This window comes from Suricata suricatta, chromosome 3, assembly GCF_006229205.1.
Source record: "Suricata suricatta isolate VVHF042 chromosome 3, meerkat_22Aug2017_6uvM2_HiC, whole genome shotgun sequence".
Lineage (NCBI taxonomy): Eukaryota > Metazoa > Chordata > Mammalia > Carnivora > Herpestidae > Suricata > Suricata suricatta.
This window is the reverse complement of record NC_043702.1, coordinates 83,909,181-83,933,626: the sequence shown is the minus strand read 5'-3', so window position 1 is coordinate 83,933,626 and position 24,446 is coordinate 83,909,181. Positions and strand designations below refer to the sequence as shown.

General features: G+C 37.4%; 1 protein-coding gene across 1 annotated transcript in view; it reads left to right on the top strand.

The window, feature by feature from the left end:
* KYNU (kynureninase) overlaps window positions 1–24,446 on the top strand; it is a 113,734-nt gene that overhangs the window by 11,895 nt on the left and 77,393 nt on the right. The window contains exon 3 of the mRNA XM_029933011.1: window positions 15,344–15,464. Within this exon, the coding sequence (XP_029788871.1) occupies window positions 15,344–15,464 (121 nt within the window). The remainder of the gene's footprint in view (window positions 1–15,343; window positions 15,465–24,446) is intronic.

Below are 24,446 nucleotides of genomic sequence, written 5' to 3'. Positions count from 1 at the left end.
TTAATAATGTAAAAATTTACTTCATTAACCCCGAAAGTTCTTCTAAATTCATTATTGTCAAAGTGCATGGTTTCTTGACCAGCTACAAGAGGATCACCAGGAAGTTTACTAGAACGTGCCAGTTCTTGGGTCCCAAACCAGTTACTAAAGCAGAGCGTCTGAGGGGAGCCACCCATCTGTTCTAGAGCACTTGGGATGGTGCATCAGTTTATTCTTGTTCTCACCATACTTCCTCTAGGTGCTTCTTACTTGCTGAAAGTTCATTCTTTCAACAAGCATTTATTAAGTACTTACTCTGGTCAAGATCCTATTCTCAGACAGTTTATCAGTGACCCAAAGAGCAAAGATAGCACATACCTGAATTTTTATTCTAGTATAAGGAGACAGAAAATAAACAAATTTAGAAACAATGTAAGGGGCGCCTGAGTGGCTCAGTGGGTTAAGCGTCCGACTTTGGCTCGGGTCATGATCTCACAGTTTGTGGGTTCGAGCCCTGCGTCGGGCTCTGTGCTGACAGCTAGCACAGAGCCTGGAGCCTGTTTTTGGATTCTGTGTCTTTCTCTCTCTCACCCTCCCCGGCTCGTGCTGTCTCTCTCTGTCTCTCAAAAATAAATAAAAATCATTAAAAAAAATAGGAACAATGTAATATATACTCTACTCTCAGGTTGGGAGGGCTGGCAGATACCCAGAATCCCTGGGAAGAAAACCCTGATGAGATGACACAGGGCAGAGACAAGAATGAAGTGAGGAAGTCAGCCTCCTGATGGGAGGGGTCCAAATGAGCCCAGGGGACAAGGTTCACCAGGCTCAGAGACAGATGGTGTTCACATTTCCTTCCTTTTTCTTTTCTTTTCTTTGTTTGACAAATAAGAATTCATTAAAAAAATAGTATTTCCTCTCTTAGTCAAACCTTCCAAGAACATCTGAAAATGATTTTGCTTCTCAATAGCACTAGTAACACTAAGAACAAATGTTTATTAGTAACTCTGAATAATAAAAAACAAAGACCATAAATAAACAAGTTTTGAACAAATAAAAAGGATCGCAACTCCCACTATAGGCTAAAAAAATTCCAAAGAAAGGCCACATGCACAGCTTGTGGGTTCTGGTATTTTGCCATTCAATGTGATGTTTGTTCAGGGTTTCTAAGAGGAGTTTTGTTGAAATAAATACAGGTTTTATTTTTCTTTTCCTAGATGGTTTTTGAAACATTGTTAGAGAAAAGGGTCAAAATTATTTTTACTTAGCTGATGTTGCACTTACGTTCGAAGTTGTTCTAAAAACCATACCCTCAAAATAACACATGCATGCACATACACACTGACGCACACACACATGCACTAAGAAGAAGTAAGGAAGAAAGGAAGGAAGGCATGCAAGTCATAAATATTGGGAAGACTTGTCCAAATCTCTTGAAATTATTCCTGTTTGGAACATCCTTGTTTCTGAATATCTGAGAGAATACTAGATAGTTTTGTAAGATACAGTGGTTTTTCAGATTTGCCTACCCCTTGCCTGTCACCTTTGGCAACTACCACCAATCCGTTCTTTGTATCTGTGAATTCATTTATCTTATTTACTCATTCATTCATTCAATTATTCATATCAGTGATATACAATATTTTCTTTTTTAGTCCGACTCATCATTTAGTATTTTAAGTGCATGGTACGGGGTACCTGGGTGGCTCAGTTGGTTAAGTGTTCAGTTTTGGCTCAGGTCATAATCCCATGGTCCATGGGTTCAAGCTCCATTCAGTCTTTCAATGCTGACAGCTCAGAGCCTGGAGCCTGCGTCACATTCTGTGTCTCACTCTCTCTCTGCCGCTCCCTTACTCGTACTCTGTCTCTTTCTCTTTCTCAAAAAGTAAATAAGCATTAAAAAAGTATTTTTTTTCATATGTTACTCATTTTATTTTCCATTGATCAATGCAGGATGTGGCATCAAAATTTATAAAAGAAAATAAACACAAAAACCAAACATAGTAGAATGGGTTTGACTTACTCCTTTAACTATGAAATATCAAGTGGACAAAAAAAATTGACTCTTTGCATTAAAAAAGTATTTTTAAGTGCACAGTTCAATAGCTGTTTATAGTTTGATGATTATCATCACAACCTGGTTCTTTACTCTCTTTCTACACCTCCAGCCCCAGTGGCTAGTAATCTGCCATACCTGGTACTATTTTGCTCTATATAGACCATTAAATCAGAGAATGTCCTTACCAGTAACTTGTATTTGAGAGAATTTTTACACAAAGAGTTGCTCAAAAATGATTAAGAAAGACAATTTAGATGATATAGACTTTTTAATACTTTCTGAAACTGGCAATTTCCATTCCCTAGGTTTGCAGGGAACTGCAAAATGGGGTCCAAGGTAGGAAGATTTTATAGGACAGAGAATAAAGAACAAAGAAGAGAAAAATAGAAAATATCTGATCTGCTGGGATCACATAATCAAACTTGTTTGGGGCAAGAAGGAATAAGGAAATAAGTATAGAGTCCAGCATTGTCTTGGCATCAGCATTGGCGGACAGTGTGTACTGCCTTCCTGGTCAAGCAGAATGTTAACAGGGATTAGGGAAGTCACCCAAGTTTCCATGCTGATATATCATCCTGGGCAGAAGCAGCTCCATCCTTTTTCTTTTCTTTTCTTTTTTATAGTTTATTGTCAAGTTGGTTTCCATATAACACCCAGTGCTCTTCCCCACAAGTGCCCTCCTCCATGACCACCACTCCCCTTCCTGTTTCCTCCTCCCACTTCAGCCCTCAGTTTGTTATAGTATTCAAAAGGCTCTCATGATTTGCCTCCCTCCCTCTCTTTCCCCTCTTCCCCTCCCCCATGATCTTCTGTTAAGTTTCTCCTGTTAGACCTATGAGTGCAAACATATGGTATCTGTCCTTCTCTGCCTGACTTATTTCACTTAGCATGACACCCTCGAGTTTCATCCACTTTGCTACGAATGGTCAGATTTCATTCTTTCTCATTGCCATGTAGTATTCCATTGTATATATAAACCACATCTTCTTGATCCATTCATCAGGTGATGGACATTTAGGCTCTTTCCATGATTTGACTATTGTTGACAGTGCTGCTATGAACACTGGGGTATCTGTGCCCCCTATGCTTCAGCACTTCTGTATCCCTTGGGTAAATCCCCAGTGCTATTGCTGGGTCATAAGGGAGTTCTATGGATAGTGTTTTGAGGAACCTCCACACTGTTTTCCAGAGCGGCTGCACCTGTTGACATTCCTACCAACAGTGTAGCAGGGTCTCTGTCTTTCCACACTCGCCAGCATCTATAATTTCTTGATTTGTTCATTTTGGCCACTCTGACTGGGGTGAGGTGGTATCTCAGTGTGGTTTTGATTTGTGTTTCCCTGATGATGAGTGACGCTGAGGATCATTTCATGTACCTGTTGGCCATCTGGATGTCCTCTTTGGAGAAGTGTCTATTCATATCTTCTGCTCATTTCTTCACTGGATTATTCATTTTTCAGGTGTGGAGTTTGGTGAGTTCCTTAGAGATTTTGGAGACTAGTCCTTTATCTAATATGCCATTTGCAACTATCTTTTCCCATTCTGTCAGTTGCCTGTTAGTTTTCTTGATTGTTTCCTTTGCAGACAACAGGTCTATTTTGGCCCTAGAAAGTTATTTTAGCGATATTCCTATCACTGTTTCTTTCATACTCAAATATTCCCCTCTTTCAGTTTTATCATATATTCAGGAAAGATGAGAAAATTGTCATCCAACTTTAATAAGTTAAATTGAATGCTTTCCAAATAAGATTTACTATTACTATGACTTTGTGATATTATCCTGTTAGATAAAATTGGCAGTGTAGAAACTGCCATGCTTGAGTTTGTCTCCAGGGGCTCCATGTAAGATAATAGAGCTCCTTTGGATCAACTATTGTTAGGCTCAGAAGTTAGTGACAAGAATGAGGTATCAGTGAATGAAATATGGGAAAGTATGGTTTTTAGCATAAAGTATAGTCCTTTAATTAACAGTACCTAACACTTTAAATAAAGGCTTTATCCAGCTATATATGTGACTGTAGAATTTTAATAATGACTTATATATCTAATCTCTATAAGAAAAATAAGTAAGAGTATTTCTCAGTTAAAAATTTGATTTTGCAGACATTTTGAACATCTCATTCCACTTGTATCCTCCAATTTTGTGGACTTACTTGTAATTTTTTAAAAATATTTTTTAATGTTTATTTATTTTTGCTAGAGAGAGAGAGTTGGAGCATAAGCAGGGAAGGGGCAGGGAGAGGGAGACACAGAATCTGAAGCAGGCTCCAGGCTCTGAGCCGTCAGCACAGAGCCTGGTGCGGGGCTCAAACTCAACAACCGCGAGATCATGACCTGAGTGGAAACCAAGAGTTGGATGGTTAACTGACGGAGATGCCCAGGCACCCCATGGACCTACTTGTGATTATGTCTTTCCTTTTGTATTAGACTATTTGTACCCTGAAAGTAAAAGCAATCTTATTTCTCTATGTATGAGTGGGAGTCATATAGGCAGAGCCTAAAGTGGAGGTGGCTAGTGAGATTTTATCCCTCAAAAAGAATAGCATTTGTAAACACACAAGCAAGAGAAGGCATAGTTGCCAAAGATTAGAAGATTTGTGTGTGTGTGTTTCTTTTTTTTACTGTGCTATAATGTTTGAATTTTTGCTGTGTTTATACATAGTTGTGGGAAACAGGTTAAGCTTAAAACCACAAAATTGTACATTAATGTTACTGATATCATTTCATCAAGAATGTAGACTCATTGAAGATGGCAAATGTAGAATTCAGAAAATATTTAGAATATTTTTGCAGAAATCCAAAGGGAACTGTAAAAATCCAAGTAAATGTATTAGAAGGGATAAAAGGGAGGAGATTCAAGAAATATTTTAAATACTAATTGAATCAACCTGAATTCATTATTCAGTGAATAAACTATTAACTGGGAGAAATGCCTCTGCTGTTAGACACATTCATATTTGAGATTGTTGTATCTTCTTATTGAATTGATACATTAGCATTATGTAACATTCTACTTTATCCCTGGTAATTTCTTTACTCTGTGGTCTTCCTTTCCTGATATTAATATACTGATCCAGGTTCATTTTGACCAGTGTTTCCTTAGCATATCTTTTTCCACTGACCTATATCATTGCAACTAAAAAATACACTGTCTACTTATTGATGGAATATAGTTGGATCTCTTTTTTAAATTCACTCTGGCAATGAATTTTAATTGGCATATTCATACTCTGTGTTTAATATAATTATTGACAGGTTTAGATTTAGATTTACTATTTTATTCTTTGTTTTCTTTCAATTTTAATTTTTCTCTTTCCCCTTTTCTTGCCTTTGCTTTGATCATCTAAATATTTTTGAGGTATCACATAAAATTACATATTAAGTTTTGTATTATATCTTTTTGTGTATTTTTTTGTGGGTTTGCTTTAGTAGTTGCTCTAGAGATTAAAAATATATAACATAAAATGTACATTATATGTATAATATATTAATTAATAATTATTAATACATATTTAGTGTGTATTTACTTGATTTAAAAACCATATTTTGTCACTTCAAATAAGATATAGAAAACTTACTAAATAGGATGTAGAAAATTATAATTGGTTCTCTTTATCACTTTTTATGTCATAGTTGTCATATATATTACATCTTCAAACTCTGAAAACCCAGTGAGATACTGTTATCACTTTTCTCTTTAATATTTATAACTGTATGTCATATATATTTAAAAATATTAAAGAACAAAAGAGTCTTTCACATACCTAGCTATCTACTACTTCTGTTGGTCATCCTTCATTCCTAACGTCCAAACTCTCTCGTGTTATTTCTTCTCAACCAAAAGAACTTGCCTTAGTATTTCTTTTAGATAGATCTACTGGCAAAGACTTCTCTTCATTTTCCTTCACCTGAGAATGTCTTTATTATGCCTCTGTTTCTGACAATTATTTTTTCCAGGCATAGAATTCTATACTGAAAATTATTTTCTTTCGGTTGCTTCTTACAAATTTTGGTCCATTGGTTTCTGTCCTCCATGGTATTTGATGAGAAATTGTCATCATTAGAATGATTGGTCCCCCATAGGCAAAGAACTACTTTCTGTGGTTGCTTTAAACATTTTTCTTTGTCTTGAATTACCAGCACTTTGATTATAATGTGCCTGGGCATGCATTTATTTAAGTTTACGTTCCTTTGAGTTCACTGAGATTTTTAAGAGTGTAAGTTTAAATATTTGACCAATTTGAGGAGTTTTTAACCATTATTTCTTAAAACATTTTTGCATTCCATTATTTTTCCTTTCCTTCTAATATTGAAATAATACAAATACTATTGTAATGCCCAAGTCGCAGTATCCCCCAAAGACCAGAGACCGCGAGGGAGACCGAGTCATGCATGCAATAGCAAAGGGCGGTTTTATTACAGGCTTAGGCTGGCCAAGCCTAAACTCGGGCTCACAGACTTTACCGGCACAGTGGATTCATGCTGAGAGCCCCGAACAAGGGCTGAGCAGGGTTTTTATGGGGTCTAGGAAGGGGGAGTTACAAGAAATTGTGACATCCAATCATTATTGTATAACAGCATTGGCAGCAACTTTAACCATACACATTGTTCAGAGCGTTCATTACTTTTGGTGGGACCCAATTACAACATTTAGAGTACCTTTGAAATTAACCAATTACAGGGCAAGCCTAGGATCTTGTTCGGCAACTATCGGGTTAGCTTTAACATTAGGTAACAGGGTCCTATCTAAAGTTCCCATCTGCAGGCCTCACCCTTAGGAATGTGGGGAGAGGTAGCTGGCCTTTCCTGATTGGATATTGCAAAGTGGTCTCTCCTGCCTTGGGAAATGTGTAACCACCTAATAGTTCCAGAGAGACTGACCCTTAGACCTTCTAGTTTAGAGGGGGACCTCTGTCATGGAGTTTGTTAGGTTCAGCCTTACCCTCTATCTTTTGGTATTGGCTTACATATACTTGAGATCGTATTTATTTTCTTACAGTTTCTCCCCCCCCCCCTTGATGTGCAAATTGGATAATTTCTATTGATCTGTCTATAAGTTCAATGATTCTTTCCTTTGTCTTCCCCATTCTGCTTGAGCCCATTTTGGAACTTCTCAAAATTTTATTTATTGTATTTTGCAGTTCTAAAGTTTCAGTTTGCTTCTTTTTAAAATATACTACTTCTCTGCTGAAACTTTTTATCTTTTAGTATTCATCTCAAAAGTGCCTTCCCTTACATCTTGGATTATTGTTATTATAAGAGCTACCTTATGGTCTTTGTCTGATAATTCCAATATCTGTTTTATTTAGAGATTGCTGTCCATTGATTTTCATTTCCATTAAAATATGTTAGGACAGTTCTGTCTCTTCTTGTGTTGAGTAAATTTGAATTGCATTCTAGACATTTTAGTATTATCCTATAAGTCTTTCTCTTTTTAAATTCTATCAAGAATATTGATATTGTTTGCTTCCTTTGGTTTACTTTAGCAAGCAGTCTGCTCAGATAAGTTGTTTGCAAGGTACTACCCACCTACTGTGGATGGAGATTACAATGGTAATTCAGGTTTCAAAGCCTTTGCAGTATTATTTGGATCCGTCCTGTGTATATGATACTCAACCACCAATTTTGGGATCTAGGTTCAATTCTCAAAGTTCTGTTGTATCTTTTAGACTTAGATCCATTCAGGCACAGTACAAGGGTGAGCTCAAAATTTATTTACAACTTCATATGATCATTTTCTTAAGCTCTTTCTTTGCAAGAGGCCTAGCAATTCCTTGCTCCCAGGGCCCTTCTTCATTTTCTTCTGGCTAGAAAATTGGTATTTTAATTGATCCTTTTTGTTATGCACTTCCTGTGATGATGCTTACCTCTGGTGCCCAGAAGCAAGAGGATGAAGAGAGAATAAAACAACTAGAGTGATCCCACATTCTTAGAACCATTCTTCCTCTAGTTAGAGGGAAGGGTTTCCTTTCTCAGTGATTTGGGTTTCTGTGCAACTACTGTTATTATAAGTGCTGCCACTGTCACAGTATTGACTAGTGGTTACCTTGGAAGAGAACAGAAGTAAATGAAAGAAAAAGGGAAAAGCCAACAAGATTTCCCCTACTCTCACTCTCTCTCTCAGGCCCTTAGTAATTCACTTCATAACTCTTCAGAATAAGGGATAGTGGGCTTCTCTTGGAGTTCTTATAGTTCACACTCACTACATAGTTTGGAGTTTCTGGCTGTCTTTGAAAGCAAGCCCTAAGACTCCTCAGAATTAGAAAGAAAATTAGAAACTCAATGCCAAATTGGTGGTATTTCAAATTCTGGGTTTCTTCCCCAGTATACTTCTTATCATTTATTTTTCAAACTCCTCAGATTCCAAAATGCTACTCGATGCATTTTAGTTACATTCATTGTGTCAGGATGTACTTCTCCATGTCAAATTGTGTCTTAGATTTCCCTCAAGTATAGAAGGCAAGAAATGTTTTTCTGTGGTTCAAGGAAAAAAAAGAAAAGAAAAAAACATTAAATCTAAACTATACTTAGAGGAAAAAAAACATTTATTTTAAAACTTTTTGTAAAAATTATATTAGCAAACTAGGTTTTTTTTTTAATGTTTTACTTTAATTTTATTTTAGAGAGACAGAGAGTGAGTGGGGGAGAGACATAAAGAGAGGGAGATACGGAATCCAAAGCAGGGCTCCAGGCTCTGAGCTGTCAGCACAGAGCCCCATGTGGGACTGGAACCCATGAACCATGAGATCATAACCTGAGTTGAAGTCAGACACTTAACTGACTGAGCCAGCCAGGTGCCCTGACCAAGCTAGTTTTTCATCCTGATGACCAGGACCAGAACTTGTTCTTGGGAATTTTGAAATGCAGTACTCTAGGGGTCATGTAATAAAAGTGATGTCTTGTCCCCCAATTCGTTTGCATCTGGAGATTATTTGTTTATTGATAAAAAATTTTGACCTAGTTTCTCAGAGGACTATGGTCTCAGAGACTTATAGACTTATACATCAATCTCACTTCAGCAGTATTCCAAATCGTCAATATTGGATTCAGTACTGCCAACAACAACAACCCAAACCCAGTCACATTAGTACCACAAGTATTTAGATTGACCCAATTTTATAATTAGGCAGTTCTTATACAATAAATTCATAAGATCTGCTTATAATCTTCTTAGTATTACCAAGGTTCCAAATAATCAAAACACAAATGAAACAGCTTGAATCTCTATGCTTTCCATTACTGATTATAATATAATCAGCAACAATTTCATGTTCACTAATATGCAAAAATACTGTATATCTTTGAGGAGGGTCTTTTAAAAAATTGTTCTTTGTTTCCTTTTTCTTCCTAAATTTGAGAACAGAATTCCTTCTTTAAAATAGATAGACAAAAACTTAGTTCAGATTTATCAAATAAACCTAGAATGTTAAAATTATAGCCTAGGATTTCTAACCAGCACAGCACTGCAGTAGTGCCTGTAAACCTACTTATCTAAGAGCCCTTTGATGGCTAAAGGGTTTCATCTTTTCATACACATATGTAGGAAACAAGCTCTTAAATATAAATTCTTTCAAAACAAATAAATATATTTCTGGTGGGGTTGATTTTCACAGAGATGTTTCTTTTTTCTCCCCAATCCTGCAGACAAAAAGAAAAATTTGTTATGACAATCTATCAATCACAGCAACCAGCCCAGGACACTGCCTACCAAAGTGACTTCTCAGCAATCACACCGTCCTTTAACGTTGCTTCTTTATATCAAGTTGTATCATAGACTTCTGAAGTGAAACAGGCAGGAAGTGGAATTTTCTTGTTTAAGAGAAAAGCATCAATCGAACTAACCATATTTCCAAGGAAGTAAATTTATTTTTTGAACAAATTAAAGCAGAATATTAGCAAATGTTGAATTTTATTCCAGTCAATAAATATCAAATAATATTCTGATAGTAAACATTAAAATTATATAGAACTAACTACACAAAATTTGCAATGCTGAAAGGAATATTTAGATTTATTTCACACACTGGCACTCTCATTTAATGTTGGTTTATGTGCATACAGTACCCCTCTGGCATATGTAACAAAGATACACACTGTCACCTTAGAAACAAAACCATCAACACTTGACTTGCTTTTTATAAAAAATTTACTTTAGAAAATATTCTTTACATAAACAAATCATTTTATAAATCTTTGGAATTTATTTCTGCTTTTCAGTTTCTGCTAGGTTTTCTCTTTAATTTACAATAAAGGCTATTCAATTTTCTTTATAATTAGTAACCTTGCTTTAGAATGATTACACATGTATTTTATTTCTGAGTCTTAAAATACTTTAAATGGACTAATTAAATTGTAAGTTATAGTAATTAACTATAGTTAAAAGTAAGGTATCTTCTGTGACCTGGAAAAATCAGTTAAACTTGGGAAATCTCAGTTTGGTTTGGTTTGGTTTTTAATATGGGAGCTAGTGCTGGACTTCTGAAATGTGGCCATATAAAGAATTGTTTGGAAAGATTTAAAAACAATGTCTATCTCCAGGCCCCATACAGATCAATTAAATTGAAGTGTCTGTATTAAGCTTAGGCACTATATTTTTGTAAAGTTCCTGGGATAGGATAAATTACTACATAAATCTAAATAAAATATATAAAGACCATAAATATCTAATTTAATATTCTCTTTTTAAAATGATCATTTCATAGATTACCATAACTATTATTCCTACGTGTATATGACTATAAAATAATAATACTTTATATCTTCCAAAGAGAACAACTACTACTGGTATCCAACAGTGTATTTGCAATTAGATCAATATTTGGCCAAATTTGATAATGTTAATTGGATGCTCCAAACATACTGAGTATTTTTTTTTGGAAAGGAATGGTAATAGGAAATTCATATATGTAGAAGACATAAAACTTTACTCAAGACTTTCAAATAGTTACAACTGAAAATTTAAAATAGCTTCATTAGCATGCCAACAATTACTGTATTAAGGGGGCATATGTCTTCTGGGTTAAGTGAACCCCATTGACAAGTAGCAGAATTTAAATGACTCCAAAAGGACCCTACCGGAGAAAACTGCTCGCTGGTTTACATAACTTCAGCAGAAACATACACTGTCAAAGGTGGTTGTGGGGGTGTAATGAGGAGAATCAAAAGTTACCTACTGGAGTGCCTGGGAGATGTTCTGGAGATGGAGGTTGGAGGACTCCTCTGAGGAGGAATTTCTAAAGAACCCACAGAAAGGGAAACTACCAATCGTATAAAAGCACCAAAGCCAGATTAACATTTTCTTGCCTCTGTTATTTATTTTCTCACTCCATTGGAGGGATTAAAGGTATCAGCACCGAGGAAAAACAAAACAAAACAAAAAACTACATTCGACATATTCCTTTCTTCCAAAATACAATTTTTTAAAAATTAGATCAGCTCTGAGCTGAGAATGTAGAGAAACTTTAAATCTAAAGTGATGTTGAAACTTTGACTTATAATTAAGCAAAAATGAAACTGTTCCTGGGTAAGTCTTGAGACATATAGATAAACTAAGAGAGTAATAAGCAAATCAAGTCTACAGTGATGGACATTTTTGATGCAGTGAAATGTTGCTCAGAACCGATCAAGTGATTTTCCAAAATCATGAGCTCTATAACAGCAACTTTTGTGAAGAAATGAGACTTCCAGACAAATGGCTCTAAAGCTGTTGGCTTAAGGCCTAATTGAGGGCCTGTTTGGAGAAAGCTGAAACTCTTGAGCTTTTAAGCAATTTGAAACCAAGTGAATATTTAGGGAGGATGTTACGGGTTGAACTGTGTCTCCTAAGAGTGACTATGTTGAAGTTCTAATCCCTAGTATTACAGCACGGGACCTTAGTTGAACTTTGAAGTCTATGTACAGCAGCTCTCTGAGGGCCCTTCAGTACCCACAAGGGCTCTTAACCCCTTTCACTTGAGACCTGTATCTCCTCCCGAATGCATCCATCCTCCCTGACCGATCATAGCTACTGTTTCTCATGGTTGGTTACTGTCCTCCTCCCACAGGGGAGGGCCATGGTTATACAGTAGGTATGTAGGAAGGTGGAGGTGGTTCTTCCCAAACTTAGGTCTCAATTGTCCTCACTTTGCTAGCTTCATTCTCCCTTTTCTCCAAGAGCACAAAGCATTATGGCAGTGCTGAGAGAGAGAGAGATGAAAATTAGTCTGTAATACCCACAAGTGTGGGACCTATAGGAGATATCACGCAGGAGGATGAATGTGTCTGAAGTGAAATATGTTTGAAGGGCAGTGGTGTGAGAAAAGTAAAGTGAGCTCATAGTTTATTCTACAGAATCCAGCTAGGAAAACAAACTAGTTCCCAATGTTCATTAGACTTAAGAGGAACGAGGAGACCACTATGAGGAGGATCTTTTACTTGGTGCAATTAAAAAGTCATTCTTGGGGCACTTGGCTGGTTTAGTCAGTTAAATGTCCAACTTGTGATTTTGGCCCATGGTTCGTGAGATTGAGATTCGCTTTTCCCCTCTTTCTGCCCCTCTCTTGTTTGCACTCACTCCTTCTATTTGTCTCTCTCTCTCTCTCTAAGTAAATACAGGGGTGCCTGAGTGGCTCAGTCAGTTCAGCATCATGCTTCGGCTCAGGTCATGATCTCACGGTTTGTGGGTTTGAGCCCCACGTCGTGCTCTGTGCCAACAGCTCAGAGCCTGGAGCCTGCTTCAGATTCTGTGTCTCCCTCTCTCTCTGACCCTCCCCTGCTTATGCTCTCTCACTCTCTCTCTTTCAAAAATAAAAAAAATGAAAAAGATATGTTTAAAATAAAAAAAATAATAAATAACTACATACTTTTTTAAAAAATCATTCTTAATATCCTCCTAATGATCTGGATTACTATACTTATTTGAATACTTAGTTGAAATTTAAGCCATGTTACATCAATTAAAATATACAGTAAGGGATATAATTTGCAGTCTCACACTGGAAAGTATAAAATGGTATAGGTTTTGGTTTTTGGAATGGAATCAAAATTGGAATCAAATTGGACACCTACCAGATTTGATGGAAAATCTTGGTTCCTTTATTTGGGAATTCTTTGCTCTTCCTAGGGGTCCAGAAAGGTTTGGAGGCCTCGTGGTATCCTAGAAGAGGTCTGTGGTGAACTGTCTTGCTCCCCCTGGCCCACTTCTGTAGCCATTTGAGAGCAGGTGGCCTCTCTGGCAGCAGCCTTTCCTTCCCATCAGTCTCTTCCTGGGTCCCCAGGCACACCTGGAAAGCCACTTCTGTCATGCCTGGGATTTTCAGTGGGGCCACGTGCAGACATATTCCTTCATCCTCTCAGTTTTAGGGAAAGCGGTTTCATCAAGTCTGTTCACCTGCTTTTCCTTCAACCCTTGGAGGCCTTGTTGTTTTCTGTTAGCAGCCTATGCTGCTGTAGGGAAGGAAGAATATCTTCTTTCTCCTCTACCTTTTTAAGTTCTAGGCCAAAGACCTGTAAAAAAAACAAATTAACACAATAAAAGCATACATTTTTTTTAAACTACAAGTTTTACATGACAGAGGAAACTTCAAAAGGAAATGAAGACCTGAAGAAGGAGTTAAACCTGAGATTTTAAGGCTAGGTTTGATGAAGAGGGGAAGGTCCTGGGGAAATGTGACAAGGTAACGAAGGGTATGAGCTAAGTGTGTAAACTGGGGGCACAGCGAGGCCTATTTGTTTCAATTCCTCCCAGTGTCTTAGAGACACAGATATACGGGAAGGCACCTCTCACGGGATGGTTGATGACCTGCTTAAGGGCTGGTCAGCAAGTCCTTCTTGCACATGCCTGTCTCAAATTCCCTCAGCTAAAAACATTAGTATGCCGACGTGCCATATTTTGGTGTAAAATGCGCAGTCTTGAATCCCATCACTGCCAAGAACACCAGTTTTTAATAACAAGCATATTTTTCACTTTTCTGGTGCAAGAGAGGCCTTGGCAGCAAGGATTAAAGTTCTGCTTGTCTTTCATGTTGCACAGATCCAGTGGGACTGAGGTGAAAAGCGGTAGGCAATCTCTTTCTTGTCATGGGTTTTTATAAAATGTATTTCCCAGATATTCGATTCTGCCGTATTACACAATGCCAATTGAATTCTTATATAATGCCGTTTGGTGTGTTTTGAGAATTTTTAACCAACCAACTCAACTAAGAGGGATATAGTGGCAGGAGATGGGGAAGCACACGGTGGTCTGGCCTGGGACAAGCTAATTTCATTTACAATCTGCTTTTCTCTCACACTGAACACACTTCAAAGATGACTTTCTAAATATGAGCAGTCCACTACTTATTTGCGTGTAAAAGCATCAGCAGTGAAAGAACAAGACAATGGGAACAGGCAAACGGGTGATTGGCTACTCATGTTGGGTCATTGCTGAGGCTGATGTGCACAGAACATGTTGAGTCTTCAAACCTGAATTGATTTGCTAATGAAACTGCATTTGTTGCAGTCAAAGGAGAGTTATAAGATAGAGGTATCACTAAAATTCTGATTTATTTGAGTAAGACATAGATACAGAGAACAATCTTTGCATATGTATATATTAATGTATGTATATAAAATGTAGAGAGGGGCACCTGGGTGGCTCAGTCGGTTGAGAGGCCGGCTTCGGCTCAGGTCAGATCTCACATTTGTGGGTTTGAGCCCTGCGTCAGGCTCTGTGCAGACAGCAAGCTCAGAGCCTGGAGCCTGCTTCAGATTCTGTGTCTCCCTCTCTCTGCCCCTCCCCCTCTCATGCTCTGTCTCTCTCTGTACCCAAAATAAATAAAACATTAAAAAAAAATTTTAAATGTAGAGAGAAAAAATATATAAATCTAATATATCTACTTCAGATGTGTAAATACTCATTTAATTTTTTTACTTGCCTTACCCACAACACCAGTTATTGAAGAGGGTGAGTACTTGCTTAGACTCTGGTAAATTTCTAGTATGATAAGATGGGCTGATATACTTACTTCCTATAAAAATTCTGCTTCTAACTTTTTCTCTTGCCTTCATCCATTTATGATTGGGTATAGTTGATAATTTGGTTTTCTCATGGAGCACAATAAATATGAGAGATCTCAACAAAAGTCTATACATTTAAATTATATTTTAAAATATAAATGTAAAATAATTACTTTTCTGAGAAGTTGATATTATCTTTTGGAAGAATTATAAGTTATTTATTATCCTTATTGGAGTTAATTACATTAATTATTTGTGCTGGATTAACAATGCCAAATGGAAGAAGGTTAATTAATTGAGTAAGCATTTTTTCATTTCTTTCTGTTTCAGTTGATTTATCTTTAGTGAATAAGGATGAAAACGCCATCTATTTCTTGGGAAATTCTCTTGGCCTTCAACCAAAAATGGTTAAAACATATCTGGAAGAAGAACTAGATAAGTGGGCCAAAATGTAAGTATTATTTCAAAAGCTATCATTTGACATCTCACACAAGGACTTTATGTTTTTCTCCAAATGTTTATTTAAATTCCAGTTAGTTAACATGTAATGGGTTTCTGGTGTACAATTCAGGAATTCATCACTTACATATAACACCCAGTGCTCACTACAAGTGCCCTTCTTAATCCCCATCACCTATGTAACCCACCCCCTCCCACCTCCCCTCCGGTAACCATCAGCTTGTTCTCCATAGTTAAGAGTCTGTTTCTTGGTTTGCCTGTCTTTTTCCCCCTGCTATGTTCATCCAGTTTGTTTCCTAAATGCCATATATGAATGAAATAATATGGAATTTGTCTTTCTCTGACTGACTTACTTTGTTTAGCATAATATACTCAAGTTCCATCCACATTATTGCAAATGACAAATTTTCCTCCTGTTTATAGATGAGTAAAATTCCATTGCATATATATCGCTTTTGTTATAGATGGAATTGGGTTGTTTCCATAGTTTGGCTATTGTTTATAATGCTGCTATAAATATCAGAGTGCATGTGTCTCATCTAATCAGTAAGAACTTTAAAAATTGCACTAGGTTATCTAATATGTAGGAAGGTGTGCAGTAGACTCCTGGAGGTTCAGGACACAGAAGAACCTTAGGAATCATGGCATTCAGTGCTCTCATTTTATTCATGACCTAACTGATGATCAGTAAATAAGACCATATGGCAAGTTAGTGGCAAAGTTAAGAGTAACGCTTTTACAATATTAAAAAAAAAGTGTCTCTCCCAAGTTGATACATTTAAATCATATGTAATCATTTAAATTTATTTAATGACTAATTAAAGGAATTAATATGTATTTATTTATTTTTAACATTTAAAATTTTTTTAATGTTTTTATTTACTTTTAAAGAGAGAGAAAGACAGCATGAGCAGAGGAAGGTTAGAGAGAGAGGGAGACACAGAATCCAAAGACAGGCTCCAGGCAATGAGCTAGCTGTCAGCACAGAGCCTGACGCAGGGCTCAAACCCACAAACCGTGAGATCATTACCTGAGCTGAAGCCAGATGCTTAAACAGCTGAGCCACCCAGGTGCCCCAAGGAATTAATATTTAAAATTAAATTCAGTATTTTCATGAGTCATTCTTACTAAACTCTATCACACTACTTTTTATAAGTAAGAAAATACAAATTATCAAGGGGGGAGGAAAGTTAGTGGAGCAGAAGGTACTGCTGTCCCCGAACTGAGCATGCTTGCTAAGAAGATGCCCCGTTTGGGCTTAGCTACTTAGATTTGCTCCAACCATGCAGGAATCTGAAATCTTAAATTTGTTTTTTTCCACCATCTCTTCTGTTCTATTTTTATTCTTCTGCCTAGGAAACCCTTCATACCTTCTACTTCCTTGGATGCTTACCTTTCTTAATCCTAACCTTCTCAACCACACAGATGATCTCTTCTCCCTGACTCACCATTGCACTAATAATCACTGCTCTGAGATAAGCTGTTTAGAGGTACTATTGCCATTAGCCTCATATTCTCAGCTATATTATAAATCCTTTTAGGGAAATAACTTAATCTTATGCTCTTCTTAGCCTTCCTCAGTAGTTACTTATAAAGCTGAAACTAGAAATATTTTAAAAATACTTTTAACTATTAAAAATGTAATTATTTTACAGTTAAGTTCTTTAGTTTTGAAAGAGAGAGAAAGCACAAGTGGGAGTAGGGCAGAGAGAGAGGGAGAGAGAGAGAATTGCAAATAGGCTCCACACTCTCAGTGCGGAACCAATGTGGGGCTCTAATCCATGAACTGTGAGATCATGATCTGAGCTGAAGTTGGACACTTAACTCACTCAGCCACCCAGGAGCCCCCAAAATTTAATAATATTATTTTTAAATTGTTTAATATTTAAAATATTAAAAATATGACCCAGGAAAAGATGCTCAACATCACTCATCATTCAGGGAAATGCAAATCAAAAAAAACTACAGTGAGATATCACCTCACACCTGTCAGAATGCCTTGAATAAAGAACACAAGAAATAACAAATGTTGGCAAGGATGTGGAGAAAAAGGACCCTTCACACACTGCTAGTAGGAATGCAAACTGCTGTGGCCCTGTGGAAAACAATACATGGGGGTTCCTAAAAAAACTAAAACTAAAATTACCCTATGACACAGCAATTCTACTATTAGATATTTACCCAAATAAAACAAAAGCATTAATTTGAAAAGATGTATGTATCCTATGTTCATTGCGGAATTATGTATGATTGCTACGGTATGGAAGCAACTCATAAGTCCATTCATAGATAAATGGATAAAAATGCTGTGATATATAGGGGTGCCTGGGTGGTTCCGTTGGTTAAACATTTAACTTCAGGTGGGTTTATGATCCCAGTTCGTGGGTTCGAGCCCCACATCAGGCTCTGCACTGACAGCTAGCTCAGAGCCTGGAGCCTGTCTTTGGATTCTGTGTCTCCTTCTCTCTCTGACCCTCCTCTGCTCACTCTGTCTGTCTGTCTCTCTCTTTCAAAAATAAATTTAAAAAAAATTTAAAAAAGATGCTGTGATATATATATACATGTATATGTGTATATATATGTATATAATACCGTCATAAAAAGGAATGAATCTTTAACAACATGGATGGATCTAGACAGTATAACACTAAGTGAAATAAGTCAGTCAGAGAAAGACATCCTATATGATTTCAGTCATTTGTGGAATTTAAGAAACAAAACAAATGAACAAAGGAAAATAAAAGAGGGAAAAAAAAAAACCCTCTGAACTAAATAGAAAAAACTGATGGTTTACCAGAGGGAGGGGGTGGGCAGATGAGTGAAATAGGTGAAGAGGATGAAGAGTGCATTTGTAGTGATGAGCACTAAGTATAGTGTTGAATCACTATATTGTATACCCAAAACTAATAAACTCTGTAAGATATTTATACTTGAATTTTTAAAAAGAAAAATATTAAAAATAATTAGTGATATTTTAAACATATAATTATTAGAATCTCAAAATAGATATGAAGGGGAAGCCAAATCTGAAGGTCAGAAAAAAATTCAGGAAAATGAAACCAAATCAGACAAGAATTCTGAGCAAGACATTTGGCTCTTATAGAAACTCTGTCTTCTCCCCCTTTCTTCAGTTTTCATGCCACTGATCTTTCATATTGGGAACAGTACCTCTTTTTAAAGTTTATTTTACACTGACTGTGCTAGTGCCACAGGCATTAGATAACACTGCAGAGTTTTTCTTTCTTTTTTTAAAAGTTTATTTGTTTTGAGAGAGACAGAGACAGTGTAAGTGCAGGATGGGCAGAGAGAGAGGGAGAGAGAGAGAGAGAGAGGGAAAATTCCAAGCAGTCTCCACATTGCCAGCCCAACACAGAGCCCGATGTGGGACTAGAACTCATGAAACTAAGAGATCATGACCTGAGCCGAACCCAGAGGTAGATGCTTAACTGACCGAGCTACCCAGGGACCCTGTAACACTGCAAAGTTCTTAATTTCAGTGGTTGAGAATATAAATTCACAACTCAGTGCAAAAATCATAGAGGCTTATACAATTTATTAAGCCTGTTACAACTTTCTCTGCATAACTTGTATGCATAAATTGAAAAATAAATATCACCGCATTTGGAAGCCTTTTGCACTAGCAGGTTTTAGTAGTTAAAAAATGAGGGTCATAGTTAATAAAAATGGTTAATATTCATTTTTGGCCTTAATATAAAAGAGAGCACGGAATGAGATTGGATTGGAACTTTAGAGAATGTCCTTGCCTCTTGGAAATTCTTCAGCAAGGTTGTGCATTTTTATCCTTTAGGCATTTAGAAAAGATGCTGCCCCGCTCTCCTATGCATCTCCTTATGATTACCCTACTCTGTTAGGAGACTGCTGGGTTATTTTCAAGACTTTAAAGTTGTATTCCAGGGAAGTGCCTTCATGTCATAACTCTTCTATTGTTGATTTTAAATTTTATATTTTACCTTGTGACAATGGAAAATTACATAATCTTAAGCCCTCCTACTTATTTTCCATTAGACAGTTGATTCAGAAAGAGGTGGGTATTAATGCTTCAAGCAATGTCAACTAAATTTTCAAAAGACTTCTGAGTAAAAGATGAGCTAGCTAGTTTGTTTTATTTTGTCTTTGTTTTGTTTTTCTTAGTATTCTTGCTTTATTATTTTTATTTAGTTCTTTATTTATTTTGAAAGGGTGAGAGAGAGGGTGAGAGAGAAAGAGATATGATAAGGGGAGGAACAGAGAGAAGTCCAACCACGTTCCACACTATAAGTGCAGAACCCGATGTGGGGCTCAAACCCACTGCAAGATCATGACATGAGCTAAAACCAAGAGTCAGACACTCAACCAACTGAGCCACCCAGGTGGTCCAGTCTTCTTGCTTTAAATCGTGGTGGCCCAATCAACATCATGCCCCCTTTCACCTTGTAGATGTCTCAGTGGTGTTTGAGGGCTATGATCAAAATCATGTTCCATCTTAAAATTCTACTCTGGCCTTTTCCAGCCAAGATTTTGTTGAAAGCAAAACTTTTTCTCTACTACTTTACATCCTCTTGGTTGAGGGCCTGCAGGTTAATTGATATGAGATAGATTAACAAGAGAAGTTTCTTTCATGGGCACACAGAAGTACTCAACAAAAAAGCAATTCACTAAATAGTGTGTGTGGGGGTGGGGGGTTGTTAAGGGTATATATATCAATCAGTGTGGCCAAAGGGGAGGGATTCAGGACTTCAATAGGAAGTACAGGAAGTTGTATTGGACCTTTTCATTCTGATGATAATGGGCATGGTCTTCCTGGCTGGAAGCTCCCTAAGAGGGAGATCTATGGCATCTGGATTTGCACCTGCTGGTGCTGAGACACCTTCCATCTGGGCGTGGGTTAATGGCAGCTATGTTTTCAGGACACTCTCCCTAAGTTTAGTGTTCTGCTGTGTGTTCACATGCTTTTAGTTTAAAGTAATCTTCTTGCCACTATGGTGAACTGTTGGTCTATTCACTTTTCTAACTTCTGCTTTTGTTTTTTGTACTAAATACCCCCACATATGTTTGGTTTGCCTCTAGGTCCAGGGCCTCCTATTATTGTCCTGAGTTTTTCTGATTATCTGTTTCTCTTCCCCTTCTCCAACTCCAGTTCTGGCCCTACTTTCTAGCTGATAACCAAATCAGGCCGGTGCTTTTCTCTCTTCTTGACCAGTGGAAGATTTTGAGAAGGACTCTGTCAAAGAGAGCCACACAGTCATTAAATAATGCAAAGCGAAATTAGTTTCTTAACAGGAAAAATACATTAAAAATTTATAATCTTAACGGTAACATAAAAATCGGAGTACTTTGACTAAGTGAGATATTGCTCTGGGATATTAATGCCAAGTCTGACTGGCCATCTATGATGTATGTATAAGGTACGAAATGCCACTTGGCTTATGGCTATTACTGTCCATGTCACTATTTTTTATGTCCTATCATAGGCTTAATACCTACCTATCTACAAAATAAACCATCACTGGCCATAAGGCAACCTGATTTTATAATTCATAGGGCTACCATCTTTGATTAATTATGCTAAAGGGAATTCAAGAACAGAGGCACACTTAGAAATGTTTTTGGACCTATCTGATTTCTAAAATTTTAAGTTAGTCAAGACAAATCAATGAAAATAAAACACTGACCTCTGTGGATTTTGTTTAAGTTCTTATTATTGCTATTTTCAACTGCATGTGATTTCTAAAGTAGATTAATAACACTTTACTTGGGAGAATTAGTTTTGCTTTGTAAAATGACAGAATTTAGATATTTTTAATATTCTGGAATAGAAAAATTTTATGGTGATTTGAGTCATTTGATATATGATAATTTATTATCAGAAAAGGGGCTATAACCATAGAAACAACATTAATATGCTTGAACAGCATGGGTCTGCCAGAATTTTCTAGAACATTTAATATTACATATTTATATATTATGGATTTACTAATGGCCCAGATTGAAGGAGAATGACATAGGTTAATAATCACAGTGGAAAAGTTTGGCTAGAAGAGAAAGATCTATCCGTCCCAAAGAGCACATTGTAAGTTGAGAAATGTGTTAGGTCTCTAAGATATACTCACAATATTTGCGTTCTTTTTCATTTTCATGTCTACCAGATAAATGGTTTTATTTCTTTTTCATAGGTTCAGAGACTTAACCCAGATGTGTCTTCACAGGGAATCTTCCAAGACCTGTGACATTTTAAGCAGGCTTATTTAAGAAGAAAATAGCCCACTGAATTACACATTAGGAACAGACCGCCTGGTGTGCAGACACTGCCTGACTTGACATGGCAGCGTGTTCAGGGAGGGCGCTGGTGACACACGTGGGGAGATATGCTCCCACAGACACCACAGTCTCATTCAATTCTGTTAAAAAAAAAAAAAAAGTATAGTCTATGAGAAAAAAATAAATGCTCCCTCTATCCCCCTACATTCAATAACTGGTCTATGAAATAAACTGACAACACCCAGATGAATAGGAAATAATAATTAATATTTATTAATTATTAATATATATATGCATGAGACCATTGCAGGAAAAAAAGCGAAACCAAAAAAAAATATCAGTGGTTTGAGAGCTTGTATGTCAGCTTAATAGGGGAAGAGGAAGAAAAGGTAGGCCACATAGGGGAGAAGAAATGATTTTTAGGGGCGCCTGAGTGGCTCAGTCTGTTAGGCTTCTGGCTTCGGCTCAGGTCGGATCTCACGTTCGTGGGCTCGAGCCCCACATCAGGCTCTGTGCTGACAGCTAGCTCAGAGCCCGGAGCCTGCTTCCAGTTCTGTGTCTCCTTCTCTCTCCGCCCCTCCACACTCTATGCTCTGTCTCTCTCTGTATCAAAAATAAATAAAAACATTAAAAAAATGATTTTTAGGAAGCATGAAAAGCACTTAGAAGAATAGCTAGGAGACCTGAGAGTTTGTGACAAAGTCATCTGGGTGTGGTGTTGACTTGTAGGCTCCTCTCCTGGGACATGAGTCAATCTTTCCTGGTTGATGAAATTCCTGGGGAGGGGTTGATGATAGTCGAGTTCCTTTGGTGGACCTGCCTTTATGCAGATGGGAAAGTTCAGAGGAAGCTAGTCCCTGCAATTGCTGCTTTTCAGGTGCCTTCAGCTCAAGGTATTCTTTATGCCAAAGAGGCAAATTTTAGTGCAGCACTGTCTGCCAATGTTATGCCCAGATCGCAATATCCCTAAAGACCAGAGACCACCAGGGAGACCGGATCACGCACGCATAAGCAAAGGGCATTTATTACAGCCTTACGTTCCTGCTCACAGACTTCACCAGCACAGTGGATCCGTGCTGAGAGCCCCGAACAAGGGCTGAGCAGGGATTTTATGGGGCTTGGGAAGGGGAGGTTACAAGAAATGGTGACCCAGGTACAGGGGTGCAATCATTATCGCATAACAGCATTGGCAACAGCTTTAACCGTACATTTTGTTTAGAGCGTTCGTTACTTTTGGCGGGACCCAATCACAATATTTAGAGTATCTTTGAAATTAATCAATTACAGAGTGGGCCCAGGACCCCCACGTGGGGTGAGTAACTGGTTAGTCTAGTATTAAACAACAGGTAACTATCTATGGTTTCCATCTATGGGCCTCACCCTTAGGAATGTGGAGGGTGGTTGCTGGCCTTTTCTGATTGGGTGTTGCTAACGTGGTCTCTCCTGCCTTGGGCAATGTGTAACTGCTTGATAGTCTCAGGGAAACTGAAACTTAGGCCTTTAAGGTCAGAGGGGAAACTTAAAGCCTGTCATGGAGTCAATTTGGTTCAGACTTGTCTTCTTTCACCAGCCTTCAGTAGGAATAAGAAAGTACATAGAATTACATGTTACAAAGATTTTCCTGACATCGTGTTGACTAATCATTAATGTCTTATTTATTTATTCATAGGTGGGGCTGGGAGGAGCTTTTAAAAGCCGGGCTAATTTTTATTTTGTAAGATGGTTAAAGCATGGTCCTGTTTCAAAGAGGATCTACTATTAACTTCCTAATTAGCTTTTACATCCCGAGATCTAATTTCGTGAGCAGATAGCACTCTGTAGACCTCTCAGGAGCACCCCACGCAGGGGGAACGATTTCTGCCGTGGTCGGGACTGAAGTGTCTGCCTCGCTCTTTTCCTTCCCAGTACTTGCAAAAGAGCATTCCAACTGTGCTGCAAGTATTTCAGGCAGTTTTGAATGAGAGCAATATCATCGTTTTCTCTGATACATATGTTTAAACCTGCACTGTAATCTACATCAATTCTTTATAAAGACAGGCCACTTTACTTGGAGTTTATTGGGGTAACAACTTCCTAAATACCTTTCACTACTCCAGGCTAGTAGACTGACAAAATGAAGAAGCAGACTCTGTGTGTGATATTCTAGAGAGGGGCGGGGGGGGGAGGGGGGAGAGATGGCAAATGCATTGCAGGAAAAAACATACTCTTAAAGATTATTACCATGGTGTCTACCAGAGTGAGATGTAGGTGGCATAATATTCTGAGATATAAATCCTCTGAGGCAGAACGTAGAATTTTACTACCTAAATGTAACAAGATGTATCCTGCGATCATCAAGGCCACTGAGCTCTATGTGATTAACATAAAAAAGGGTCCAAGTATCTGCCTTTAACTACCATTTAATGATAATGATTTTTGTCTTTAGCATTTATATTGAACGTCAAGAAGAGGCGAGCTGCAGGCTATCTAATAATGATATGAATAATAATAACTAGCGATTGCCCTTCTTTCCTCCTTAGCTCTTACAGTCTCTGTTGATTCTCAAAGAAAGTCCTCTTCCCTCATCTCAGTTTATGGGGTAATCAAAATATTAGTTTAACAATTGCATTGTAACCCACAAGCCCAAGAAGGGAGTTGTAGCATTAGATTTACATTAGGGAATAGTCAGAAAGGAGGGTTATGTGTGAATCTCTTTTACATGTAATCTTATTTCATA